Source organism: Neophocaena asiaeorientalis, unplaced genomic scaffold, assembly GCF_003031525.2.
Source record: "Neophocaena asiaeorientalis asiaeorientalis breed wild unplaced genomic scaffold, Neophocaena_asiaeorientalis_V1.1 scaffold51, whole genome shotgun sequence".
NCBI lineage: Eukaryota > Metazoa > Chordata > Mammalia > Artiodactyla > Phocoenidae > Neophocaena > Neophocaena asiaeorientalis.
The window spans coordinates 2088385-2111224 of record NW_020173335.1 but is presented as its reverse complement, the minus strand read 5'-3'; the positions used below and the strand labels follow the sequence as shown (position 1 = coordinate 2111224).

The following is a 22840-nucleotide window of genomic DNA, read 5'->3' as shown; positions in this document are numbered from 1 at the left end:
CACATATAAAGATAGAAAAGCGTGTTCATCGAATGTGTCTGGAAGGGGTCCCCCCTGGACAGGGATGGAGGGAGTGCATTCTCATCTGGGCACTGTGAATGTGTCCCCCCCTGTGCATAGATGAATCAGAAAGGTAAATTCATTCTCAAGAGGTTATTTGAGCGGCTGCTCTTAGGAATGTTCAGGTAAGGTCTCGGGAGAGAGGAGGGGTGGGTTTCAGCCGTGCTGGAAGGTGGTCCTGGAGGGGCTCGGGGACTAATGGGACACAGGGCATGGCGGGGGGACAAAGGGCGACTCTCCAGTTTCTAACAGGACGACGAGTGGGGCATGCGGGCATGCCCCATACCGGGGGAGGAGGCGCCTGGGGAGACGGGTGTTGAGCCAGTATCTCAGTCACAAGTGCCCGCAAGTGCCCCAGCCATGAGCAGTCAGCCGTAGTTCAGAAGGAGGACACGGGTGGGGCAGAAGCTGCAATCTGGCGATCGTGGCGAGGGGGAGAGGAAGGTCCAGGCAGCTGGGGCTGGGACCCGCCTCCCAGCCTGGTCAGCCATCACCTCCGTCCAGCTGCTGACTCCCTTCCCCAGCAGCACACTCAGATCACGGGCAGGAAGGTAATGTCTTCATTCTCTGTGCCCTGGAAAGTAGGAGTGTGAGGAGAACGTCTAGCTCGTATGTTCAGACACGTTTATTAAGTGCTTGACGGTCAGCCTTCAGGACAAGAGCACGCGTCGTCACGGTGTTCAGACAGGACCCGAGTTTTGGCCACTCTGCCATTTGGGTGTGAAGACAGATGGCACACACGCACACATGCGCACACACATGCACACCCACAGGGAGTGGGGGCAAAGGGAGATTCATGACCCGCAGAGTGAGGCTGCCTGTGAGAGACGGGACAGAGAGGGCCCTGGGATGTGGTGCTCGGGGCGGGCCAGCATGGGAGTCTCTGTCCCCCTGGTTCTGGAGAGGGGCGCCATCGCCTTCACCCCCACCACGACCACCTCCACCACCTCCATCACCATCACCACCACCACCATCACCACCTTCACCATCACCATCATCACCACCACCACCTTCACCACCACCACCATCACCTTCATCACCACCACCATCACCACCACCATCATCACCACCATCACCACGACCATCACCTCCACCACCACTGCCATCATCGCCACCACCAACTTCATCACCACCATCACCAACATCATCACCACCAGCATCACCTCCATCACCATGACCACCTCCACCGCCATCACCAACATCATCACCACCATCACCATAACTGCCTCCACCACCACCATCATCACCACCACCATCACCTTCACCATCACCACCAAACAGAAGAAAGATTTTCTTTTAATGGGGGGTGGGGGGGTAGAGAAAATTCAAATGCTCTGCATACAGCTTTGACCATAGGAAACTTTTTAATAAATTCAGGCTTTGAACTCTTTCTAGAAATTTGTATTCTAATGCTTTGTTTCCGCCATGCTTGCCGATCAAGACAGGCATCGCTGTCCTTCACATAATCATTTTCTCGTTCTTCATACGGCAACATTTCTTAAGCATCTTATGTGCCAGACATTTTTGTCAGATGTGGGGATAGATCAGTGATCAACTAGACATGGAATTATATTCAGTAAAGGGGACACAGAGAAAGACTATAAAATGTAGGCAGGCACTCATCACCACCAGGGTGCTCAAGGAAGGCCTCTCCCGGAAGCTGAAATTTCAGCTGACTTGAGTGCCCCGGGTAGCCAGCTTGGTGAAGCCAGAGCAAAGAGCATCTCAGGCCTGGGGGCTGCTGGGGCAGAGATCGGGGGTGGGAGCTGGCTTTGCAGGTTTGTGTGTGGGGTGCAGAAAGACCATTGTGTACCAGGAACAGAGGAAGGCTGGATGTCGTGAGGGGAGTGTGCAAGATGAGCTTGGGCAGGAATAGGGGCTTGGTCACATTAGCCTGTTTTCATTTTGGTGGCAGTGTTTCCAGATACACAAACAAGCCAACCTCAGAATTCTTCCCGTTGAAGGAATTATAGCAGCTTCTGAGTGCTTGACTTTTGCACTTCCTTTTCCAGTGTCAGGCTTGCTCCTTGGGACTCACCACACTCTGTGGTTATCTGGTAATTTCTTAGGGATGTTTGTTTGTTTGTCCTTCTCCCCTAGAAGCTCCCCGAGGGCAGAGACCCACCTGTTGTGCCACACTGACTGCTCCATCCCCAGCAGCGTGAATCCTGCCTGGCATATAGGAGATGCTCAATGGATATTTGAGTGAGGCGGGGGGATATGTCCCCCATATGTACCAGGAGGAGTACACATGGATTGTTTTAAAGACTTACTGAGATGATCTAGTTATTTTCCTAGGGAACATCTGGGATGCGCTTTCCATGGATGCCTCTTGCTGGCATTTTACTCTTAGCTGAAACGTCCCGTTTTCACAAGGGTGTTGTTCTCTGACTGCTGATGAGAGTAAACCTTTGCCCTCGTTGCTTAAAGAAAATCACAGGAACTTATCACCGTCTGAAATCATCTTGTTTACTTATTCCACAAGTGTGAGCTTCTTAAGGGCAGAGACTGTCTGTCTCTATGCTGTAACTTTCTGCCCCAGGCCTAGGTGGTGCCAGGCTCTTAATAGGTGCTCAGAAAATGTGTGTTGAGGGAATGGGTTTGATTTAAGAGTTTCAGGGCACTATTTGTTAAAATCCAAATCCTGTAGTCAGATCATCAGTACGGTGTTTCTAGTAAACTCTCCAAACAGCAAACGTATTTCCAGAGAGAGTTAAACATTTATCTTGAACTTGAATGACATGGGCCAAGAAGAGCCAGCAGTCAGCATTTTTAAACCTTTAGACTTATTCTTTTTCTCACTGCTAATTTCTGCAGGAATAAATAGATGCTCGCTGAAGAGCCCCCTCAGTCAGGAGGGTGGGGATGAAAGCTCAAATTATTTTCTTATTAATGTACAAAACTCCAAAAGTCTTTGCAGTCTGTATGCATTAACATTTGTTCTAACTGTAAAATTATTCTAAAAAGAAAAGTGATACTAAAAATATTAAGGAGTGTTAGACATAGCACTTTAAAAGCTGAAACTGAGCCTAGGTATAATTTAACTGAAAGTCGCACATTTTACAACTGTGGCACCAACTGGAGAATTTCTCTACCTGGCTCACGAAGCTGGGACCCACCCCACGTAACTCTCATGCAGAAGCGCTTCGGTGTCCTGGAGGTACCAGTCCCCTTAGCAAAGGTAGGGAAACAGCTGGGCACGCTTGACGCAGCCCTGGCGACGGGGACGTACACCAGGGCCCCAGCACCACTCCACGTTGCACTGCCTTGAAGACCACGGCCCAGGCCTGTCACACGCACTAAGTGGTGATTGAATCCACCCTTTTCTCGTGAAAATGGCAATAGGTTACAAGCCAAAATTAGGCCTCTTCTTGCATTTGAGAGTCGTAGCTGTATTGTTTCCTAGAATATCTGATTGATGACATATACCACAGTACTTTTACATAGAAACCTTACTACATGATATTAAAATATTTTTGAGGAAATGCTGAAGAGCACTAAGCCAGTCCTTTAGATTATATTTCATAAAAATTATTATTCCACATTTTATAGTAGGGTTAAAGGGAACATCCTCCTTGGGGTTTTATTATTTTAATTTTTTGCCTTTTTCATGTCTCCGTTACAAGTTCTTGGTTCTTTTCATAATTAATCAGAATTAATGACCTCTCAGTACTCTGAAATGTCTTACCTAGTCCACCTTTTCCAAGAATTACCAGAGAGAGTGAGTAGCTAGCATTTACTGTATGGGGTGCTGGGGTAAGTGCTTTACACGTATTTTTACACGTATTGATTTGTTTAATCCTCGCAGGAGCCATATGAAATAGGTCGGTGGTTTTCAAAGTGTTCTTTTGTCTGCAACCCATGCTAATGCATTCCATCATCATGGTCCAGTAACAAACATCTTTATATATAACAAACAAAAGTGTCACCAATTAATGTTAACGCTGCAACCTACTCTATTTTCTTTTCTGCTCCTTTTTTAAAATACCAGTTTTGATCCACTAAAGACTCCGTAGCCCACTAGCAGGTTGCAGGTCTCACAAAAAGTACTGCGGTGTGGTCCTTTTTTGCCCCCCATTTCACGGATGAGAAAGCTGACAGGTTAAGTGGACTGCCCAAGTGTCCCAGCCGGTGAGTGGCAGAGCTGGGATTTGAACAAGAGCATGGGTCTTACTTGGTTTACTAAACTGAATCATGCAGCAATACGACTTCCAGAAGGAAGTGGTCCTCAGGGTCATCGCCATCTTGCTTCTGTGATCAGGGGAAAAAAAAAGTACAAGTACTGTAACTCACCTCTGTTCTCCACCTGCCAAGAAGGAGCTGTTACGCCCAGCATAAGATCGGGAGAGGGATGGGACCCTGAAGATTTGGGACTAGGGGGTGAGGATCTTCTGGTCTTATAAGGGATTTTGAAAACTTGGGGGTGAGGCAGACATGTCTAATTAGGATTTTTTTTTTATTAAGTAGTACTGTGTGACTTTGAGGAAAAACTCTCTTCTATCTCCCTTCAAAATTCTCAGTAAAATTACCTACTCGCTGATACTTGAAACCAGGATTTGATTTTGGAGGTTGAAGTCCAGCCTCAAGGCTGAAACCAAGCCAGCCTCACCTGGTAACACTTCAGCGCAGAAACGCCGTACGCTCAGCCAACATTTATTAATTTTCCGTTGTGTCTCAGGCGCTGTCCTGGGTACAGGGAATCACAGATGAATAAGGTCTCCTGGACCCAGTTCCTGTGCATGTTGACTGGATCAGAAGAAAAGCATCTTGTGGATGCTCATAGCACCTCTGCGGTGGACAGAAAGAAGCCTGAGTTGTTAGCATCTCACCTTGTGGCCGGGGGTTCCCTGGTCTCACAGCTCTTCAGCTCCGTGTGGGATCCCTGTGCGCTGAACAGCGCCTGGCACGTTGTAGACACTTGACTTGCAGCCAGGCAAGTCGGATTTCAGAACTCACGTCGGGGACTCAGCTTCTTTCCATCTGCCTGTAAAAGTGTGAATAAAAGTGCAACCGTTCACGTGGAGAAGCTGCCTTCCGAGGGGTGTCCATGAGCATGGTATACCGCACTTCCTGAAGTCGGCCCGGTGCCCAGTGATCCGCCTGTGCAAACATCAGCCAGCCGACTGGCACATTCCACTCCCTTCTGCCCCCGACTGAGTAACATTTCAGTGTCCTGATTCCTTGACCCTGGGGGGCAAAGGGGAAAACATCTGTTTCGTCCCTCTGTTCTTCCAAACCCACAGAGCTCCTCCAAGCAGCCGGGGTTTGAAAGAAGCCCTTTGCCTGCCCTGACGGGGACCGGTGGGGCTGTGCGTCAGCCACACCTGGGGACGCACTGTGACGGAGGCCGCAGAGAGGCTGAGGGCAGCCGAGTCATCCAAGCAGAAAGCACGTCTAGGAGCAGATGTGCCTCCTGCAGAGCCGAGGGAGTCGTGAGGGGCGGGAAGTGCCGTGTATCTGGAGATGGCGGCGGGAGAGGGTGCTCTGCGGGGCAAGTACCCTTCTGCCTGGATTCCACCTCGAAACACAGGGGGACCAAGTAGTCAAGGGGGGGACACGCGCGCGAGCCGGCTCCGTGTGCGGCACCGGCTCCCGGGCAGCAGTAGCAGTACTTCCGTGGACTCTTCGTTGTATCCGAAATCTGCAGGCTGCCCTCTGACTGGATGAGTAATGTTTGTTTACATTTGGAACGTGGGGCTGGTGCCTGGTCACCGATGCCCTTGCCGTGTCCCTTGCCGTGTCGGCGACCCCTGTGCTTTTTAAAGGGTGTTTTCTTGGCTGTACGGCAGCCTGAGAGGGCTCCCCCTGCTGGCCGTGGCCGGTAGAACCTGAACGGTTAGGTCCCGGGGCTTGTATAGCTATTTTTCACGTAGGTGCACGTGGGCTCCTGGAGCCCAGCTCTCAACTTCCCATTCTTCTTCCCGCAGCCTCCCTGAGCAGCCTTCTGGTCACACCGTTCCCGTCTCCAAGCTCCTCTACGTCCTCCTCCAGCAGTTACCAGCGCCGCTGGCTTCGGAGCCAGACCACGAGCTTGGAAAACGGCATCATTCCCAGGAGGTGAGCTGGGTTCCCCTGGCTGTGCAGGGCACTGGGGCGGGCGGCCCGGCGATGCTGGCGGACACTGCACTCACTTGCTGTCACCACAAACGGGCCGGAGCTTTCCGCTCGGCTTCAGCTCAGCCTGGAAGTTCACAGGTGAGAGGTTCCGGGAAAGACACTGGGACTACCTGGGTAGATTTGGCATTGATTTAAAGTGAATGTGTGCTCTCTTTGCACTGGGTCCCTTCCAGGTGGAGCCTTTGTAAGTTAGAAGGCTGGAATAAATCTTTCCTTGGCTTATGGTGACACCAGTGTGGTCTTTGAAAATATATGAACTCAAGGATGGTTAATTTTTGGTGAAACAAATTCTTAAACAGTCAACAGTCTGATTATGAGTAGAGACAGCATCGAGGTATTCTCTGCCTTCATTTCAGTTGGTTTTCAGATCTAAAGTTTAGTTATGTTGCAAAACTCACGTTTTTGGCTTATGACGATGTTACATCAGTACCTTCCTACCTCTTCTTCCTACAACCCAAAAACTTAAAAGGGAATTAGGAAATGAAGGACTTAATTACCTATGAAAAACCCACATGACAGTTGGTTACCTTAGTAAGTGAATAGAGGTCGGCATGTGTTGGCTCTGAGAAGGGGTAAAGAGCTGGCTGCAGGCCTGCACTTCAGGAGCTCACAGAGACGATGCTCACATAAACAGTGGTGTGAAGAAGGTAAGTGCTAAACGCTCAGAGGGGCATGGGGGTGTGCGGCCCGGGGGCGGGATGCAGCCTCGCGGGAGGTCTTGGGGTTTGGGCAGCCTTCGTGAAGGGGGGGACCTGAAAGCACAGGCTGAGAAACGGGGGAGCCGAGGCGTGTGCAGGGCATCAGGCTGCTGGCCCTCTTCTCCCAAAATTAACATCACGTGTTAGTTTTGTTTGTTTGTTTGTATTTAAAGAAACATTATGTTCCAGGGCTTCAGAGATTTTCAGAATATAAAATGAATGTAAGGCTTTTCCATTAAAAATATTTTACTTACAAAATATAATAGAAATAATAGTGATACATGACTATTATCACAAAGTTATAAATTACTAAAATGTTTTGGTGTAAAAATTTTATATAATATAATCAATAGTAATACTTCAGTCACTATCTTCATTCATCATAAGTTTTTGCTGGCTCACTTTTCTGCACATTCGTTTAGGTCATCAAAATGTGTACGTCAGTCGACATAATTGAAAGCAGCATTAGTCACTCCTGGCAAATGCAAGCTGATAAATAATTTTTGATAACTTTTTTATTTTGGGAAAGTTCTTTGTGCTCATTGAAGCTGTTACTGGAGCTTTATAGGTTATAACAACATTGAGATAAATTTGTAATAAACCTTAAAAATATAAATTTTGGGTTGTTTGGCCTGAGGTGATCCAGCACTGGAGGCTACAGGCTCTTTCTTGAGGCTAATGGCGGACTCTGGGAGGGCTAACGCCAAGGAGTACTTCCCAGAACTTCTGCTGCCAGTGTCCTTGTCCCCACAGTGAGACACAGCCACCCCCCACCTCTGCAGGAGACCCCCCAACACTAGCCAGCCGTGGGGCTGACAGGGTCTCGGTGCTCTGGCCGGGTGTCAGGCCTGAGCCTCTGAGGTGGGAGAGCCGAATTCAGGACATTGGACCACCGGAGACCTCCCAGCTCCACGTAATATCAATGGCTGAGAGCTCTCCCAGAGATCTCCATCTCAACGCTAAGACACAGCTCCACTCAACAACCAGCAAGCTACAGTGCTGGACACCCTATGCCAAACAACTAGCAAGACAGGAATACACCCCCATCCATTAGCACAGACGCTACCTAAAATCATACTAAGTTCACAGACACCCCAAAACACACCTGGCAAATACTAACAGCCATAAAAGGGGAAATGGACAGTAACACAATCATAGTAGGGGACTTTATCACGCCAATTTCACCAATGGACAGATCATCAAAAATGAAAATGAATAAGGAAACACAAGCTTTAAATGATACATTGAACAAGATGGGGACTTAATTGCTGTTTATAGGACATTCCTAAAGCAATTAGAGAAAGAAGAACAAAAACCCCAAAGTTACCAGAAAGAAAGATGACATAAAGATCAGAGCAGAAATAAATGAAAAAAAAAAGAAGGAAACAATAGCAAAGATCAATAAAACTAAAAGCTGGCTCTTTGAGAAGATAAACAAAATTGATAAACCATTAGCCAGACTCATCAAGAAAAAAAGGGAGAAGACTCAAATCAACAGAACTAGAAATGAAATTAGAAATGAAAAAGGAGAAGTAACAACTGACACTGCAGAAATACAAAAGATCATGAGAGATTAATTACTACAGGTAACTATATGCAAATAAAATGGACAACCTGGAAGAAAAGGACAAATTCTTAGAAAAGTACAACTTTCCAGGACTGTACCAGGAAGAAATAAAAAATATAAACAGATCAATCACAAGCACTGAAATTGAAACTGTGATTAAAAATCTTCCAATGGACAAAAGCCCAGGACCAGATGGCTTCACAGGCGAATTCTGTCAAACATTTAGAGAAGAGCTAACACCTATCCTTCTCGAACTCTTCCAAAATATAGCAGAGGGAGGAACACTCCCAAACTCATTCTACGAGGCCACCATAACCTTGATACCAAAACCAGACAAGGATGTCACAAAGAAAGAAAACTACAGGCCAATATCACTGATGAACATAGATGCAAAAATCCTCAACAAAATACTAGCAAACAGAATCCAACAGCACATTAAAAGGATCATACACCACGGTCAAGTGGTGTTTATCCCAGGAATGCAAGGATCCTTCAATATATGCAAGTCAGTCAATGTGATAAACCATATTAACAGATGGAAGGAGAAAAAACATACGATCATCTCAGTAGATGCAGAGAAAGCTCTCGACAGAATTCAACACCGATTTATGATAAAAACCCTCCAGAAAGTAGGCATAGAGGGAACTTTCCTCAACATAATAAAGGCCATATGTGACAAACCCACAGCCAACATTGTCCTCAATGGTGAAAAACTGAAACCATTTCCACTAAGATCAGGAACAAGACAAGGTTGCCCACTCTCACCACTATTATTCAACATAGTTTTGGAAGTTTTAACCACAGCAGTCAGAGAAGAAAAAGAAATAAAAGGAATCCAAATCAGAAAACAAGAAGTAAGACTGTCACTGTTTGCAGACGATGTGATACTATACATAGAGAATCCTAAAGATGCTACCAGAAATCTACTAGAGCTAATCAATGAATTTGGTAAAGTAGCAGGATACAAAATTAATGCACAGAAATCTCTTGCATTCCTATACACTAATGATGGAAAATCTGAAAGAGAAATTAAGGAAACACTCCCATTTACCACTGCAACAAAGAGAATAAAATACCTAGGAATAAACCTACCTAAGGAGACAAAAGACCTGTATGCAGAAAACTATAAGACACTGATGAAAGAAATTAAAGATGATACAAACAGATGGAGAGATATACCATACTCTTGGATTGGGAAAATCAACATTGTGAAAATGACTCTACTACCCAAAGCAGTCTACAGATTCAATGCAATCCCTGTCAAACTACCAATGGCATTTTTCACAGAACTAGAGCAAAAAAATTCACAATATGTATGGAAAGACATAAGATCCCGAAGAGCCAAAGCAATCTTGAGGAAGAAAAACGGAGCTGTAGGAATCAGGCTCCCTGACTTCAGACTATACTACAAAGCTACAGTAATCAAGGCAGTATGGTACTGGCACAAAAACAGAAATATAGATCAATGGAATAGGATAGAAAGCCCAGAGATAAACCCGAGCACATATGGTCACCTTATCTTTGATAAAGGGGGCTAGAATATATAATGGAAAAAGACAGCCTCTTCAATAAGTGGTGCTGGGAAAACTGGACAGCTACACGTAAAAGAATGAAATTAGAACACTAACGCCGTACACAAAAATAAACTCAATATGGATTAAAGACCTAAATGTAAAGCCAGACACTATAAAACTCTTAGAGGAAAACATAAGCAGAATGCTATATGACATAAATCACAGCAAGATCCTTTTTGACCCACCTCCTAGAGAAATGGAAATAAAAATAAACAAATGGGACCTAAGGAAACTTAAAAGGTTTTGCACAGCAAAGGAAACCATAAACAAGACGAAAAGACAACCCTCAGAATGGGAGAAAATATTTGCAAATGAAGCAACTGACAAAGGATTAATCTCCAAAATTTACAAGCAGCTCATGCAGCTCAATAACGAAAAACCAAACAACCTAATCCAACAATGGGCAGAAGACCTAAACGGACATTTCTCCCAAGAAGATATACAGATTGCCAACAAACACTTGAAAGAATGCTCAACATCACTAATCATCAGAGAAATGCAAATCAAAACTACAATGAGATATCACCTCACACCAGTCAGAATGCCCATCATCAAAAAATCTGCAAACAATAAATGCTGGAGAGGGTGTGGAGAAAAGGGAGCCCTCTTGCACTGTTGGTGGGAATGTAAATTGATACAGCCACTATGGGGAACAGTATGGAGGTTCCTCAAAAAACTAAAAATAGAACTACCATATGACCCAGGAATCCCACTACTGGGCATATACCCGGAGAAAACCATAATTCAAAAAGAATCATGTACCACAATGTTCCCTGCAGCACTATTTACAATAGCCAGGACATGGAAGCAACCTAAGTGTCCATCAACAGATGAATGGATAAAGAAGGTGTTGGCACATATTTACAATGGAATATTACTCAGCCATAAAAAGAAACGAAGTTGAGTTATTTGTAGCAAGGTGGATGGACCTAAGTCTGTCATACAGAGTGAAGTAAGTCAGAAAGAGAAAAACAAATACCGTATGCTAATACATACATGTGGAATCTTAGAAGAAAAAAAAAGTTCTGAAGAACCTAGGGGCAGGACAGGAATAAAGACGCAGATGTAGAGAATGGACTTGGGGACACAGTGAGGGATAAGAGTAAGCTGAGACGAAGTGAGAGAGTGGTATGGACATATATACACTACCAAATGTAAAATAGATAGCTAGTGGGAAGCAGCCGCATAGCACAGGGAGATCAGCTCGGTGCTTTGTGACCACCTAGAGGGGTGGGATAGGGAGGGAGATGCAAGAGGGAGGGGGTATGGGGATATATGTATACATACAGCTGATTCACTTTGTTATACAGCAGGATTGTAAAGCAATTAGACTGAAATAAAGATGTTAAAAAAAAGAAAGAGAAAAGCATAAATTTCAGTACATCTGGATCAGACAATTCTTATGGAACATTTTGCTAAAGATTCAGTTCTTCACACACATCCATTTTGTGTAAGTCTGAATTGAATTTTAAATGTATCTTTATGCACGGTTATTTTAATGTTTCCTCTGCCATTTCCTGTGACTTACAGAGGTCTTACAAGAAACTGGAAGTGTCTTCATGGGCTGCATATAATTCAGAATGCCTGTTTACTCACTGTGTCACTACATCGTCAGTTATACGGAAATTTAATTTTTAAATGGGCTTCATTTCTAATAATTTCTTCTGAAGCTTCATATGAAAGTTGTGGGTATTTTCTAGCCAATGCAGCAATCTGCATTCAATTTCTGCTTCTGTGCCTGTGAATATTTGCTTTGCAATGTTGCTGCAGTTTTCAAAACGAGATATTAACAAACTCTTTAAAGAATTCTAGTAACTCCCTGATGTACTTTATCGTGTTGTGAACCGTAGGCTCTTCCTTTGTGATAGTTTACTGCCCTGGGGCTCAGGACGAAGAGCTAAGTGTTGTGCAGACTCCACAGGGGTGGGCTCTGATGATGGACAGACAGGCTGCCTCCCCCTCGGTCTGTGCCTTGCCCCGCCCTTCCCCCCTCCCATGGCCGTGCCGTCTGCTGCCGCCGCCGCCGCCTATCTGGGCCTAGGTCCCAGCCTTGGGGCCTTGTGGCACCGCCTTGGTTCTGGACTCGTGGGTGTGTGCCTGACCCCAGGCCAGCGACCCAGCTTCCGACCCCGCGCCCTGTGCTCGGCTGCCTGGCGTCTGCCCTGCCCACGCCCATGCGTCATCACCCCATCAGACTTCACTTCCAGAGCGCACGTTAAAGGTGACACGGTTAAGAATCAAGGTAGCACCCCGAGAACGTCACTGGGAGCCTGGGCCCTCCTGAGAGCAGCCCCGCAAGGCGGGGGTGGGGGGGCGCAGGCTGTGCGCCGGTGGTCCTGGACTCACCCTTGCCTGACGCCCAGGACGGAAGAGCCGCGGGCGCTCAGCTTCGGTCACTGTGCCCGCGAAGACCCTTCGATTACCGGGGTCACCGCCCGACTCTCCCTTGTGGCAGGTGTGTGGGCGGGGATTAGTTTCTGACGCGTGACCGGAGAACACTGGGTACCAGGGATGCGATCACCTCTGGCTCTGAGAGGAAGTCACCGCATTCAGTCTGGTTCCTGAGAGAGTGCAGGGCAGCCAGGGAGGATCTTCACAGTCTTACGGTTGGTTGCTCGCTGACCCCTGTGCCACGTGGGGAGCTTCGGCGACCGGAGGGTGGGGGGAGTCGGCGGGGGGCAGTTTACCCGCTGGCGCAGAGGTGCTGTCCGTGGAGGAGAGAAGCTGCGGATTCCCCCCTTAGTGCGGCTGGTGAAACCCTAAAGAAGCAGGTATGACGTCCCACAAAGTCTTTGGCCCGGAATTGTAAACTGAATAACCAGAAAGAGTCGCTGATGAGATGTTCCTTGACCTGCAGAAATGGCGATTTCATATGTACCAACATAACCCGTAGATTCCGCCTCCATTCAGAGCTGACATAACCAGTCAGACTGAGCAGTCCTGAGGCCAATTACAAGTCACTGAGATGTATTTAAATAGTCAGTTTTTGCTTTATTTAGGATCTTGAAGTATTTACAAGGTATGTAAATGCTCATTCATGTGTCAACAAAATTCTATTTGAAAAATCCAGTGTGTAGCGTGGTCTTCCCTTGACTTGAAGCCCTGTCAGCTGGTGTGACCACTCCCAGCCCGTCCCCCCAGTGGATGGGTCAGACGTGGCGCCAGAGCCCCTGGTCACTCCCAGTGTCCGAGCAGCGAGCCAGGGCTAGCAGACAGAACCCCTGGGCTGTGACTCCGGCGTGGTCACTGAAAAGCTTTCCGTTTTGAAGCCGGTTGGTTAGTCACTCTGCCCCAGTTTTCACATTTGCAGAATGGTCTGTGTATCTTACCTGTTGCCTTGAGGGTAAAGCTAGGATGAAGTAGTTGTGTGCATACTTAAAATTTTTAAGACATTCTGAAACATGCTTTCATTGTAGATTGATCTTAAAAGTATATTTACAAATACCGCATGACCTGATTTATTCCAGTTCGCATGGTTGATCCAAGACGGCAGGTTGAATGAAGCTCAGTTGCTTTAGAATTCAGCAGAGACATAGGGAAGCGAGTAAGAGGCACACACGCTATTAAAGCTGCGGGTGTTTCTCAGAAATTCGGCAGACGGCACCGTCCGCTGTGCTAGGTGCAGTTGGCTACTGTTTCTAGGGTGGAGCTGAAGCTGACACACATCTGCAGAGGGCTCAGTGGTCACTGCAGTCTGATTATTAAGGACCACATTGGCCAAAGATGAGTGGACTGATGGAGTCATTTTACTTTTGCAAAAGGGGGGAAGTAGGAGATAAGGAAGAAGAAAGGGTTGTAAGAAAGAATTGGTGTAGCATAAGCTCAGAATTTCCTCTGCAGAATAGGTGTAAACTGGTGCAGAAAAACAGAGTTATAGGACGAGCACTCTGGAAAAGAAGAGGGAGCATGGTTTGAAGTTAAGTAAAATGGTAAGAGCACCTCGAGAATTTCTTTCTGACGAGCAGATGATTAGGATCTAGGGATTTCTCAGAGAAAGCAATTGCTGGTTTATTTTAACGGGCAGCATTTACAAGAGCATCTGGAAACCTGTCCTTCCTGTGCCATGTCTGTCGGCTAGGACTTTTACTGATTTACCAGCCACACCTAAGTCTCCAGCATCTTGCTTAAAGTGGAGCAAAACAGTGACATATCCCTCTGAGGTTAGGGCAAGATGTCTTCTCCTTTCCTTTAAAAATAAGATAGCTTTCCTGACCATAAAACTTCTGATGTGTGTATGTTTTTAAGACGTGGGTATGTTGGAAATCACGGGAACATTACAGGCTGTGAGCAGGGCACTACAGAACAAGTTAAAGACCAAGAAGGGGGCTTCCCTGGTGGCGCAGTGGTTGAGAGTCCGTCTGCCGATGCAGGGGACACGGGTTCGTGCCCTGGTCCGGGAAGATCCCACATGCCGTGGAGCGGCTGGGCCCGTGAGCCATGGCCGCTGAGCCTGCGCGTCCGGAGCCTGTGCTCCGCAACGGGAGAGGCCACAGCAGTGAGAGGCCTGCGTATTGGTTAAAAAAAAAAAAAAAAGACCAAGGAGGATGGCTGCCTCAAGTCCCATGAGCAGACATGACCGTTCGGGTGTAGTTTGTAGTAAAGGAGGTGGTGTACCAAGCTTGGTGACAGACAAGGCTGAATGGTGGAGCCCGAGAGAAAGAGAAGGCTCCCTGCACGCCTGCCATGTGCCAGGCCAGGCGCTTTCATTTGCAGTGTGATGTCCTTGGCTTTGGTGTCTTTGTAGAAAAAAACAAACTAATTAAAAAACTTTTTTTCACTCTTGCCGTTAGCAGCTGTGTGGTCACATGCTGGTTTTTCAGACTAGTTAAAGTAGAGATATGGATTGGCCATATTTGTGAGGCTTACCCCTTATGACAAATTGAATGCATATTCAGAGTTTATTGGCTTCTTTTATCCTAGAAGCAGAGTCTTTGCAAAGAATCTTAAGTTGGTCGAGGATCTGACTGTAGCAGAAGCGAGGTGGGTCTTTCTGCTCGGGGGGTTTCCCAGAGAGTATCCCCAGTCGCATGGCTTAATCTCAGCATTTACAGGAGTAACTTCATCTAATGGTTTTAATAACCTTGGGAAAGTAAGCCTCAGCTACTAGTAAATGTCCAAACGTGATGCCTGGGTCACACAGAATACCACAGAGGACCATGTCTCCTCAGATGTTCTTATCCATCGGTATCTATCAGCTAACGGATGCTTCACACCCCTTCCTAAATGCGGCCAATCTGATGTAACATAGTCCAAGGGAAAAGCGCTAAGAGTCTAACAAGAGGACGTTTGAAATTACTTTCAGTTCTCACTTAAGTTTCTCTTTGCGTTAGGCTAACACTGAGTGTCAGGTGGAGTCTGATGCAGGAGGACAACCTGGCGGTAGACACACTCTGAGTTAGGACCGCGTGCCCGGATCGGCCACCAGGGTGTCGCCCTGGCTTTACGGTTCGTCCTCGGTGTGGTTCACTGATGCAGCATGACTCCCAAAACCCCTTCTCCTTCCAGGTCAACGGATGAGACGTTCAGCTTGGCCGAAGAAACCTGCAGTTCCAACCCGGCCATAGCTCGGAGGAAGAAGATTGCCATAAGCCTCATCTTTTCCCTGTGCGAGACGGAGGAAGCCCAGAGGAACTTCCAGGACTTCTTTTTTTCTCATTTCCCCCTGTTTGAGTCTCACATGAACAGGCTGAAGAGTGCAATTGAAAAGGTACTGAGAATGCAATCCATTGTCACACGGGGCTGTAAGGGTCGAGGGCTCTCTGTACCCGCTCGCTTTCCCAGGGCATGTAGATCAGCTGCAGCAGTGGTAGGAAGTTCCCTAGGCACACTGAAGTCAGGTACCAGATCCTGATTGCTTTGGGAAAGGGAATTACTGCCCCCAACGACTTCGGTCATGACTAGCTTGAGTGTGGGCTCTAACATCGTCTCTTATTAATAAAGCCCAGTATATGGTTACGGAGAAATTTCTTCTCCACGTAATGTGGCTTGTTTTCTTTCCACCGAAGGCCATGATCTCGTGCAGGAAGATCGCGGAGTCAAGTCTCCGTGTCCAGTTTTATGTCAGCCGTCTGATGGAAGCTCTGGGGGAGTTCAGGTAAACTGGCAAGGTTTGGCAACCCCAGCAGGGGAAATTGGTGAGCAGCGGCCGTGGATCTCGGCATGCGTGGAGACCACAGCTCAGGAGTGTGGGGGGCTAGCAGTTACTAGTCATTTTAGCAGCTCCTTCCTTTGAAGCTAAGGCCCAGTGGAGCAAAAAGTGTAAGCCACCAGCACTGAGTAATCCTCACGACTGCCAGAGAGACGGTCCCTGATGTGACTGTTCCTAACAGAGTGAATGGAGAAAACTAATATTCATACGTCTCGTGTCATCTCCCAAAAGCCCTAGGAGGAAGCACTCTTAGCCCATTTTACAGATGTGGAAACTGGAGGTTGAGATGCTTGTCCACAGCCTAAGTGGGGAGAGTATGCACGTCAGGGAGGTTACACTCCAGTTTGCCAGGACAGCCCTGTGTACACCCGGTGTCTTCCCGTGGGTGTCCTGGTCAGGACATTAAGTTGTATGGTCACCCTAGCGTGTCCTCACTGTCAGCTCCTAACTGTTGATATTTGTACCCCGGAGACCAGTTTTCTGGAGGTCTTGCCGCTCGCGTCTGGGCTGTAGCTGGGATCCATGGTCACCATGCTGAGCGGGGCTGTTGCAGCGCTTCTTAGGGCCAGTTTCTGGGTGTGGAATGGAATCGCACTTCAGAGCCGTCACGAGCTAATTAAGAGTCCAACCGTTCCTCTCTAGCCCAGGGATAAAAATGTTTACGATTCTTACAACGTTAGAACGTTTTTGTGATGCTTAAGGTAGAGGCTGGTGAACTCTAATGCTGCTTGGAACAAAATCCCCACCCGGCCTTAGTTGAACCCTGGGTTATGTGTAAAGTACTCAAGTAGCACGTTAGTCCTTATCTGGGGACCATCCAGACCCACGTCGCACATTTGAGAAATAGTGTGAAGCTGTGTGTTTCGATGGCAGTGTGGTGACTAGCGAACCTTCTATGGTTTGTGTGGGCAGCGCCGGGCGGGCTGTGGTCAGGCTCGAAGCTGGCTTGTGCTGGAGGGTCTGGACACTCATTTAGTAGAAGGTCCGGAATCTGAACGGACAGGACCTGAGGCCTCACTGTGGATAGACGGGTCTCATCCTTACCTCAGTGACCTGCTGCTCCAGAAACAGCGACAGGATCACGTGTTAGCGTTGGAAACCTTGGTGTCGGTAAGCGAAGCCCAGGTCCACGTAGCTGTCACTTGTCACTGCTGGCTGCTCAGCAGGTGCTCTGCCTCGTGCCAGGGCAGGATCCTGTGTGTCCCAGCTCCTTGATGCACACGGCCGGAAACTCAGGTCAGAATATGCCTCGTGTACCCCCATCCGGGAAGCGGGGTGTCTCCTAGACGCAGAGGTGCCAGTGGAGATCCTAGGCTCGTTGGTGCGCTCCCTGGAAGGACCGCCACGAGCCACGCGGCCTGGAGCAGAGTCCCCGGCACGAGGCGCTCTCATCCGGACCTTGTCATTCAGTGCGTGTGTGTCTCCCGCAAGGAACTCCTTTACACCTCCAGTTTCCTAAGCCGTAAAGTGACACGGCCAGACTCGTCACTTTCCCTAACAGCTTACAGTTCTAAGAATTTGATTCTATTAGCCCGTGTAACAATCTAGTATATAATATGGTGAAGAAGAGCCATTTATTTGTGTTCTTTTTTCATCTAAAGTGAATAGGGTGCTTTGGTTCAAAGAACAAAAGCGCTAACCAGAAATTGGGTGACTTGAGTTCCCTCTGGTCACATTTTCAGTCTAGCATGTTTATTCTTTCTTCCTTTATTTTTTTCCTATGAAAACTGGCATAAATTCTGACACAAGGCATCGTGCAAATAAGTCTTTTTAAGGATGACTATTTTATATCAGTGGTTAGTATACCTTTCCTGTAAAGGGTCTGTGCCCCACGGCTGCTCAGCTTTGCTGTGGTGCAAACGCAGCGACAGATAATAGGGAGATGATTGAGCGTGGCTGTGTGCCAATAAAACTTTATTTATTAAAAAAAAGGTCAGATTTGGCCTATGCATCGTGTCCTAGTTTACCGACCCCTGTTTAATATTCTGCTTTGGATGCCTTAGGGGCTCCCTAGATCCAGGTGAGTGTTTTCTTCTAGATTCCTTTACACAGAGATCATCCACCGTGACATCTGTGACAGTTCCCTGTACCTTCTCTTCTGTAGAGGGACCATCTGGAGCTTGTACTCCGTCCCAAGGATAGCCGAGCCCGTGTGGCTGGCCATGATGTCCAGCACCTTGGAGAAGACGCAGCTGTGCCAGCGCTTCCTCAAGGAATTTACACTCCTGATAGAACAGATCAACAAGAACCAGTAAGCGGCGGTGCTCTGGAGCCTTGAATGCCGGTTCCGAGGCTGGTGTACGTGCTGTAGGTGCCATGCCTCTTCCTGCATTGACTCACCCCGTTGTGTTTTCTCCCGTTTCTCCAAGGTTTTTTGCTGCCTTGCTGACCGCAGTCTTAACCTACCACCTGGCCTGGGTGCCCACCGTCATGCCCGTTGACCACCCTCCCATCAAAGCCTTCTCCGAGAAACGCACCTCTCAGCTGGTCAACACGCTGGCCAAGACACACCCATACAATCCTCTCTGGGCGCAGCTGGGTCAGTACCGTACAGAGACCATGTGGGACAGAATAGGAAAGACGGGAGCCTCTTCTGTTGCTATCCGCCATCCGGCCCGGCGATTCCCAGTTGTCACTGGGCTGCAGGGAGCGGGGGACTGGCCCACAGACTCTACCTGTAAAGCAGCCCCCGTCCTCCCCTCCCCCTGCCAGAGCCTCGTTCTGCTCTTTAAAGCCACATAGGTCCGCAGCTGCTCCTCCAGTGGGGCTCCTTAACTCGGCACTGTTGACATTTAGACCAGAAGATTCTTTGTTGGGTTAGGGGGGAAGAGGACCGCCCCATGCCTGGTCGGATGTTTAGCAGCATCACTGGCTTCTGTTCACCAGCTGCCAGTGAAAACCCCTCTTCCAAAGTTGTGATGGTGAAAAATGTCTCCAGACAATGCTGAATGTCCCCAGCACGACAGGAGAGCCCCTGGCTGAGGACCACTGCCCTAGAGGGCGGACCAGATAGGAAGGAAGTCGGACAGAAAAGAGAGTAACACACTCTAGGATTTTGCCGCCTTTTAAGTTTGAGCTGAGGGCAGAGCCCTTGTCTTTCTCTCCATTGCCCCCTTAGCTGCTTCCTCCGAGCTTTGTGCTCAGGCCTGGCGCGGGGACCTGACGTGCCGCGGGGCTGCTCGTGGAGTGTGCGCTTGCAAGCCCGGGGCTCGGGGATAGGAGAGGCGCACTCCAGGGCCTGTCACTTGGCCGAGTCTGCAGTGACCCGTCAGGCCTGCACATCTGCTCTGTCCCAGGCCCCATCCCTCTGCGGGACCCAGGGCCCGGGTGACACGCAGCTCAGCCTTGGGGAGCCTGCTGCCCGGTGGAGGAGAAGGGCCGTGTTCAGAACGCCCCGATCACTCCTTTGCTGGGGTGAGCAGAAGCCCGCGAGGGATGCAGTGCAGTGCAGAGGGTGAGGACATGCGCAGACGGCTGGACCAGCTCCCAGCCTCCTGGGCAAGTGCCCTAACCCTCTGTGCCTCCGTTTCTCCATCTGTGAGATGGGTGATGATGGCTCATGGCTGCCGTGGGAGTTCCACTGCTTGTACGTGAAGCCCCCTGTTACCGACACTGCCGTTGCAGATGTTGATACGGGGGAGGCACCAGGAGGGGGGCCATGGGGGGAGGGGGCCTTCAAGGAAGACACACTTGAGGAATCGGTAGAAGGGCAGCATTTTCCAGAAAATAACGGCAGACCGGGGAAAAGCACCGCAGTCTCGGGAAACAGCGTGTTGTAATAGTAGTGAAAGCTGCCACCACGGGCCAAGCACTGTTCTGGGTGCTTTCTGCACGTATTAACTAATTAGACTCTCATTCTAACCCTGGTACTGCGTCCTCACTGTATCACAGATAACAAAGCTGTCTTTCCCTGTGCCCGGGGTCATGAGATACGGGAGGTAGTATGGTTAAAACAAAGCCACAGACCCTAACATTTATCATCTCAGCCATTTCTAAGCGTGCAGTTCGGAGCGTTAAGTCTGTTCACATTGTGCGTGCTCTTCTTCATTCTGTAAAATTATACCCGTGCAAGACAAAGGCATCCGCTCTAAAATTAGTAGCTCCATCAGTCCTGGACTCAAAAAGTTGCCTTCAAGGTCAAGGTCCATTCAGTCTGTTACCTTAGTGACGCATTGTTCTGTGGAGTTCGGCTCTGAAGTCGCAGCACTGTTTCCATACACAGCTCTCCACTTCATACAGGTTAAACCATTGTCAGTTGTATTTTAATAGCCTTCTTTCTTTTTACTTTTTCCCATTTATGACTTAGTTATTGTAACGCACACCACCAAAAGTTAAATGCATTGCTAAAAACTGTCATTCTGAGTGGACTTTCCAAAGTGGTTTTTTTGGCCAGATTTTGGGTATGTAAATCTCGTCGTCTTTATTAACACTGGGGCTGATTTAACAAGAGTGTCTCATGAATCCCTGATGTGGCCGTGACACCCCGCAGCCATGGGCGGATGTGATCACGGGAAGTAACAGTAACACGCTCTTAGTCAAAGTTTACTCAGAAGTGCTTGTGCTGACATCAGACTACAGTTCTGAGTTGTTCTTCTGAAATCTTGCATGGTTTCTCAGTCACTTGCAAAACCCTCGAGATAACGTTCTACTAAGCCTTCACCTAGCCCTTTTATTTATGTATTTATTTATTTTTGGCTGTGTTGGATCTTCGTTTCTGTGCGAGGGCTTTCTCTAGTTGTGGCGAGCGGGGGCCACTCTTCATCGCGGTGCGCGGGCCTCTCACTACCGCGGCCTCTCTTGTTGCGGAGCCCAGGCTCCAGACGCGCAGGCTCAGTAGTTGTGGCTCACGGGCCCAGTTGCTCCGCGGCATGTGGGATCCTCCCAGACCAGGGCTCGAACCCGTGTCCCCTGCACTGGCAGGCAGATTCTCAACCACTGCGCCACCAGGGAAGCCCCACCTAGTCCTTCTATAGAGAGGATTGTGTGATATCACTTCTCTCCTGCCCTTTACCTGTTCTCAGGAGGCTTACCCTGGAAACCCTCTCTAGAGGGGGCACCTCTGATGCGTGCTGTCCCTTTTCCGTCAGTCTTAAACCTTAACAGTGTGATGAGTCTTATCTAACAGATGCCTCTCCTCCTCCCGCCAGATGGAGTCCGACTTCCTGAGTTCTTATTTATAGCTGCTAACCATGCATCTCCTCTCCTTTATTTAGGATCTTTTCACATTTTGATTCATTCCAACATTCTGATTTTTCCTGCAATGCTTTCTGACTTAGGGTTGCTTATACAGATATGTAAATGAGATAAGGCCATGTAAAACACTCCGCACGGTGCTTGCACAGTCAGGAAGTGTTGGCTTTTTGTTGTAATTGTCAATAATATTATTATCAAAGTATGGAAGGTGCGACTTACCAAGTGTAATTGTCAGGTTTTATCACATGCCATACTTCTAATAGGCGCTGGGCAGACGCTTGTGATGAGGAACCTGCGCTGATGGTTCGTTGACAGGTTTGCCTTTCTTCTTCCACCTTTAAGCCAAGTGTTCATGCTTCATTAGCCGGCTGTTAATCAGTGTGTCAGGATATAAGTTATGGGACATTTTTCTCCAGTAGAATTTTCATGTGAAGTAATGGAAGAAAAATGAGATGCATTATTCCTGAGCAAGGGATTTTCTTCTTGTTAATCACATTGATTCTTCTTGGTGCCTGTGTGTATCGAGCGGACCATCTCATTCAGCGTTTTGCATTGACTCACTTCCGCTTTCTGTTCAGAGATCCCGGAATTTCACCCCAGGGCCTGTTGTCCTGGGGTTCTTCAAAAAGATCTCGCCATTCTAGTTTCCAAGACAAATTATTTGGTTTGGTCACATATTCAGGGCTCTGGCTTTAGCCTTACCTTGGGGAGATGGGATCAGCCAGCCCACTGAGCTGCCCTGGAAAGGCCCAGCAAGCACCTCGAGGGACTGTGTACACAGCACTGCACCCTCTGTGCACTGGCACCGCACTGCCCCCAGTATACACCAGCACTGCACTGTCAGTGCACTGCACCCGATACACACGGGCACTGCACCTGAGCACCCAGAACAGGGCTGATCCTGGCAGGCCGACTTTACGTTGCAGAGGAAAACTGAAAGGTGGTCCTTCTAGGAATTACCTTTGTGCCTCAGTCAGGCGTGTGAAGAAGCGATGCTGGCCTGGGAGTAAGTCATTTGCATCTCTCCTGTTCGGGCTGACGTACCCTTGACACGCTCCCCCAGACGACTTGTCTTTCTGTCCACTTTGCCTCTAGGCGACCTTTACGGGGCCATCGGCTCTCCGGTGCGACTGACCCGCACGGTGGTGCTGGGGAAGCAGAAGGATCTGGTGCAGCGCATACTGTACGTGCTGACCTACTTCCTGCGGTGCTCGGAGCTGCAGGAGAACCAGCTGACGTGCAGCGGGGCCTGGGGGCCAGACGAGCAGGCGCTGGCGGGGGGCAGCATCACCACGGCCCTGGAGAGGGGCGAGGTGGAGGAGTCCGAGTACGTGGTGGTCACGGTGAGGAGCGAGCCCGCCCTTCTGCCGCCGCACACTGACACCGGAGACCTCTGTCCCCACCTCGCCGGACAAGGAGGCCGGGGGCCGGAGCAGAGCCCCGCGGCCCGCGGCACCCGGAGACCTCGGGGCGCGTCGTGTGG

General features: G+C 48.6%; 1 protein-coding gene across 1 annotated transcript in view; it reads left to right on the top strand.

Annotated features, from left to right (window-relative positions):
- Window positions 1-22840, top strand: part of FNIP2 (folliculin interacting protein 2) — an 86729-nt gene that overhangs the window by 38564 nt on the left and 25325 nt on the right. The window contains exons 9-14 of the mRNA XM_024746139.1: window positions 5988-6117; window positions 15522-15723; window positions 16022-16110; window positions 18269-18415; window positions 18534-18703; window positions 22453-22834. Coding sequence (XP_024601907.1) covers window positions 5988-6117; window positions 15522-15723; window positions 16022-16110; window positions 18269-18415; window positions 18534-18703; window positions 22453-22834 — 1120 coding nt within the window. The remainder of the gene's footprint in view (window positions 1-5987; window positions 6118-15521; window positions 15724-16021; window positions 16111-18268; window positions 18416-18533; window positions 18704-22452; window positions 22835-22840) is intronic.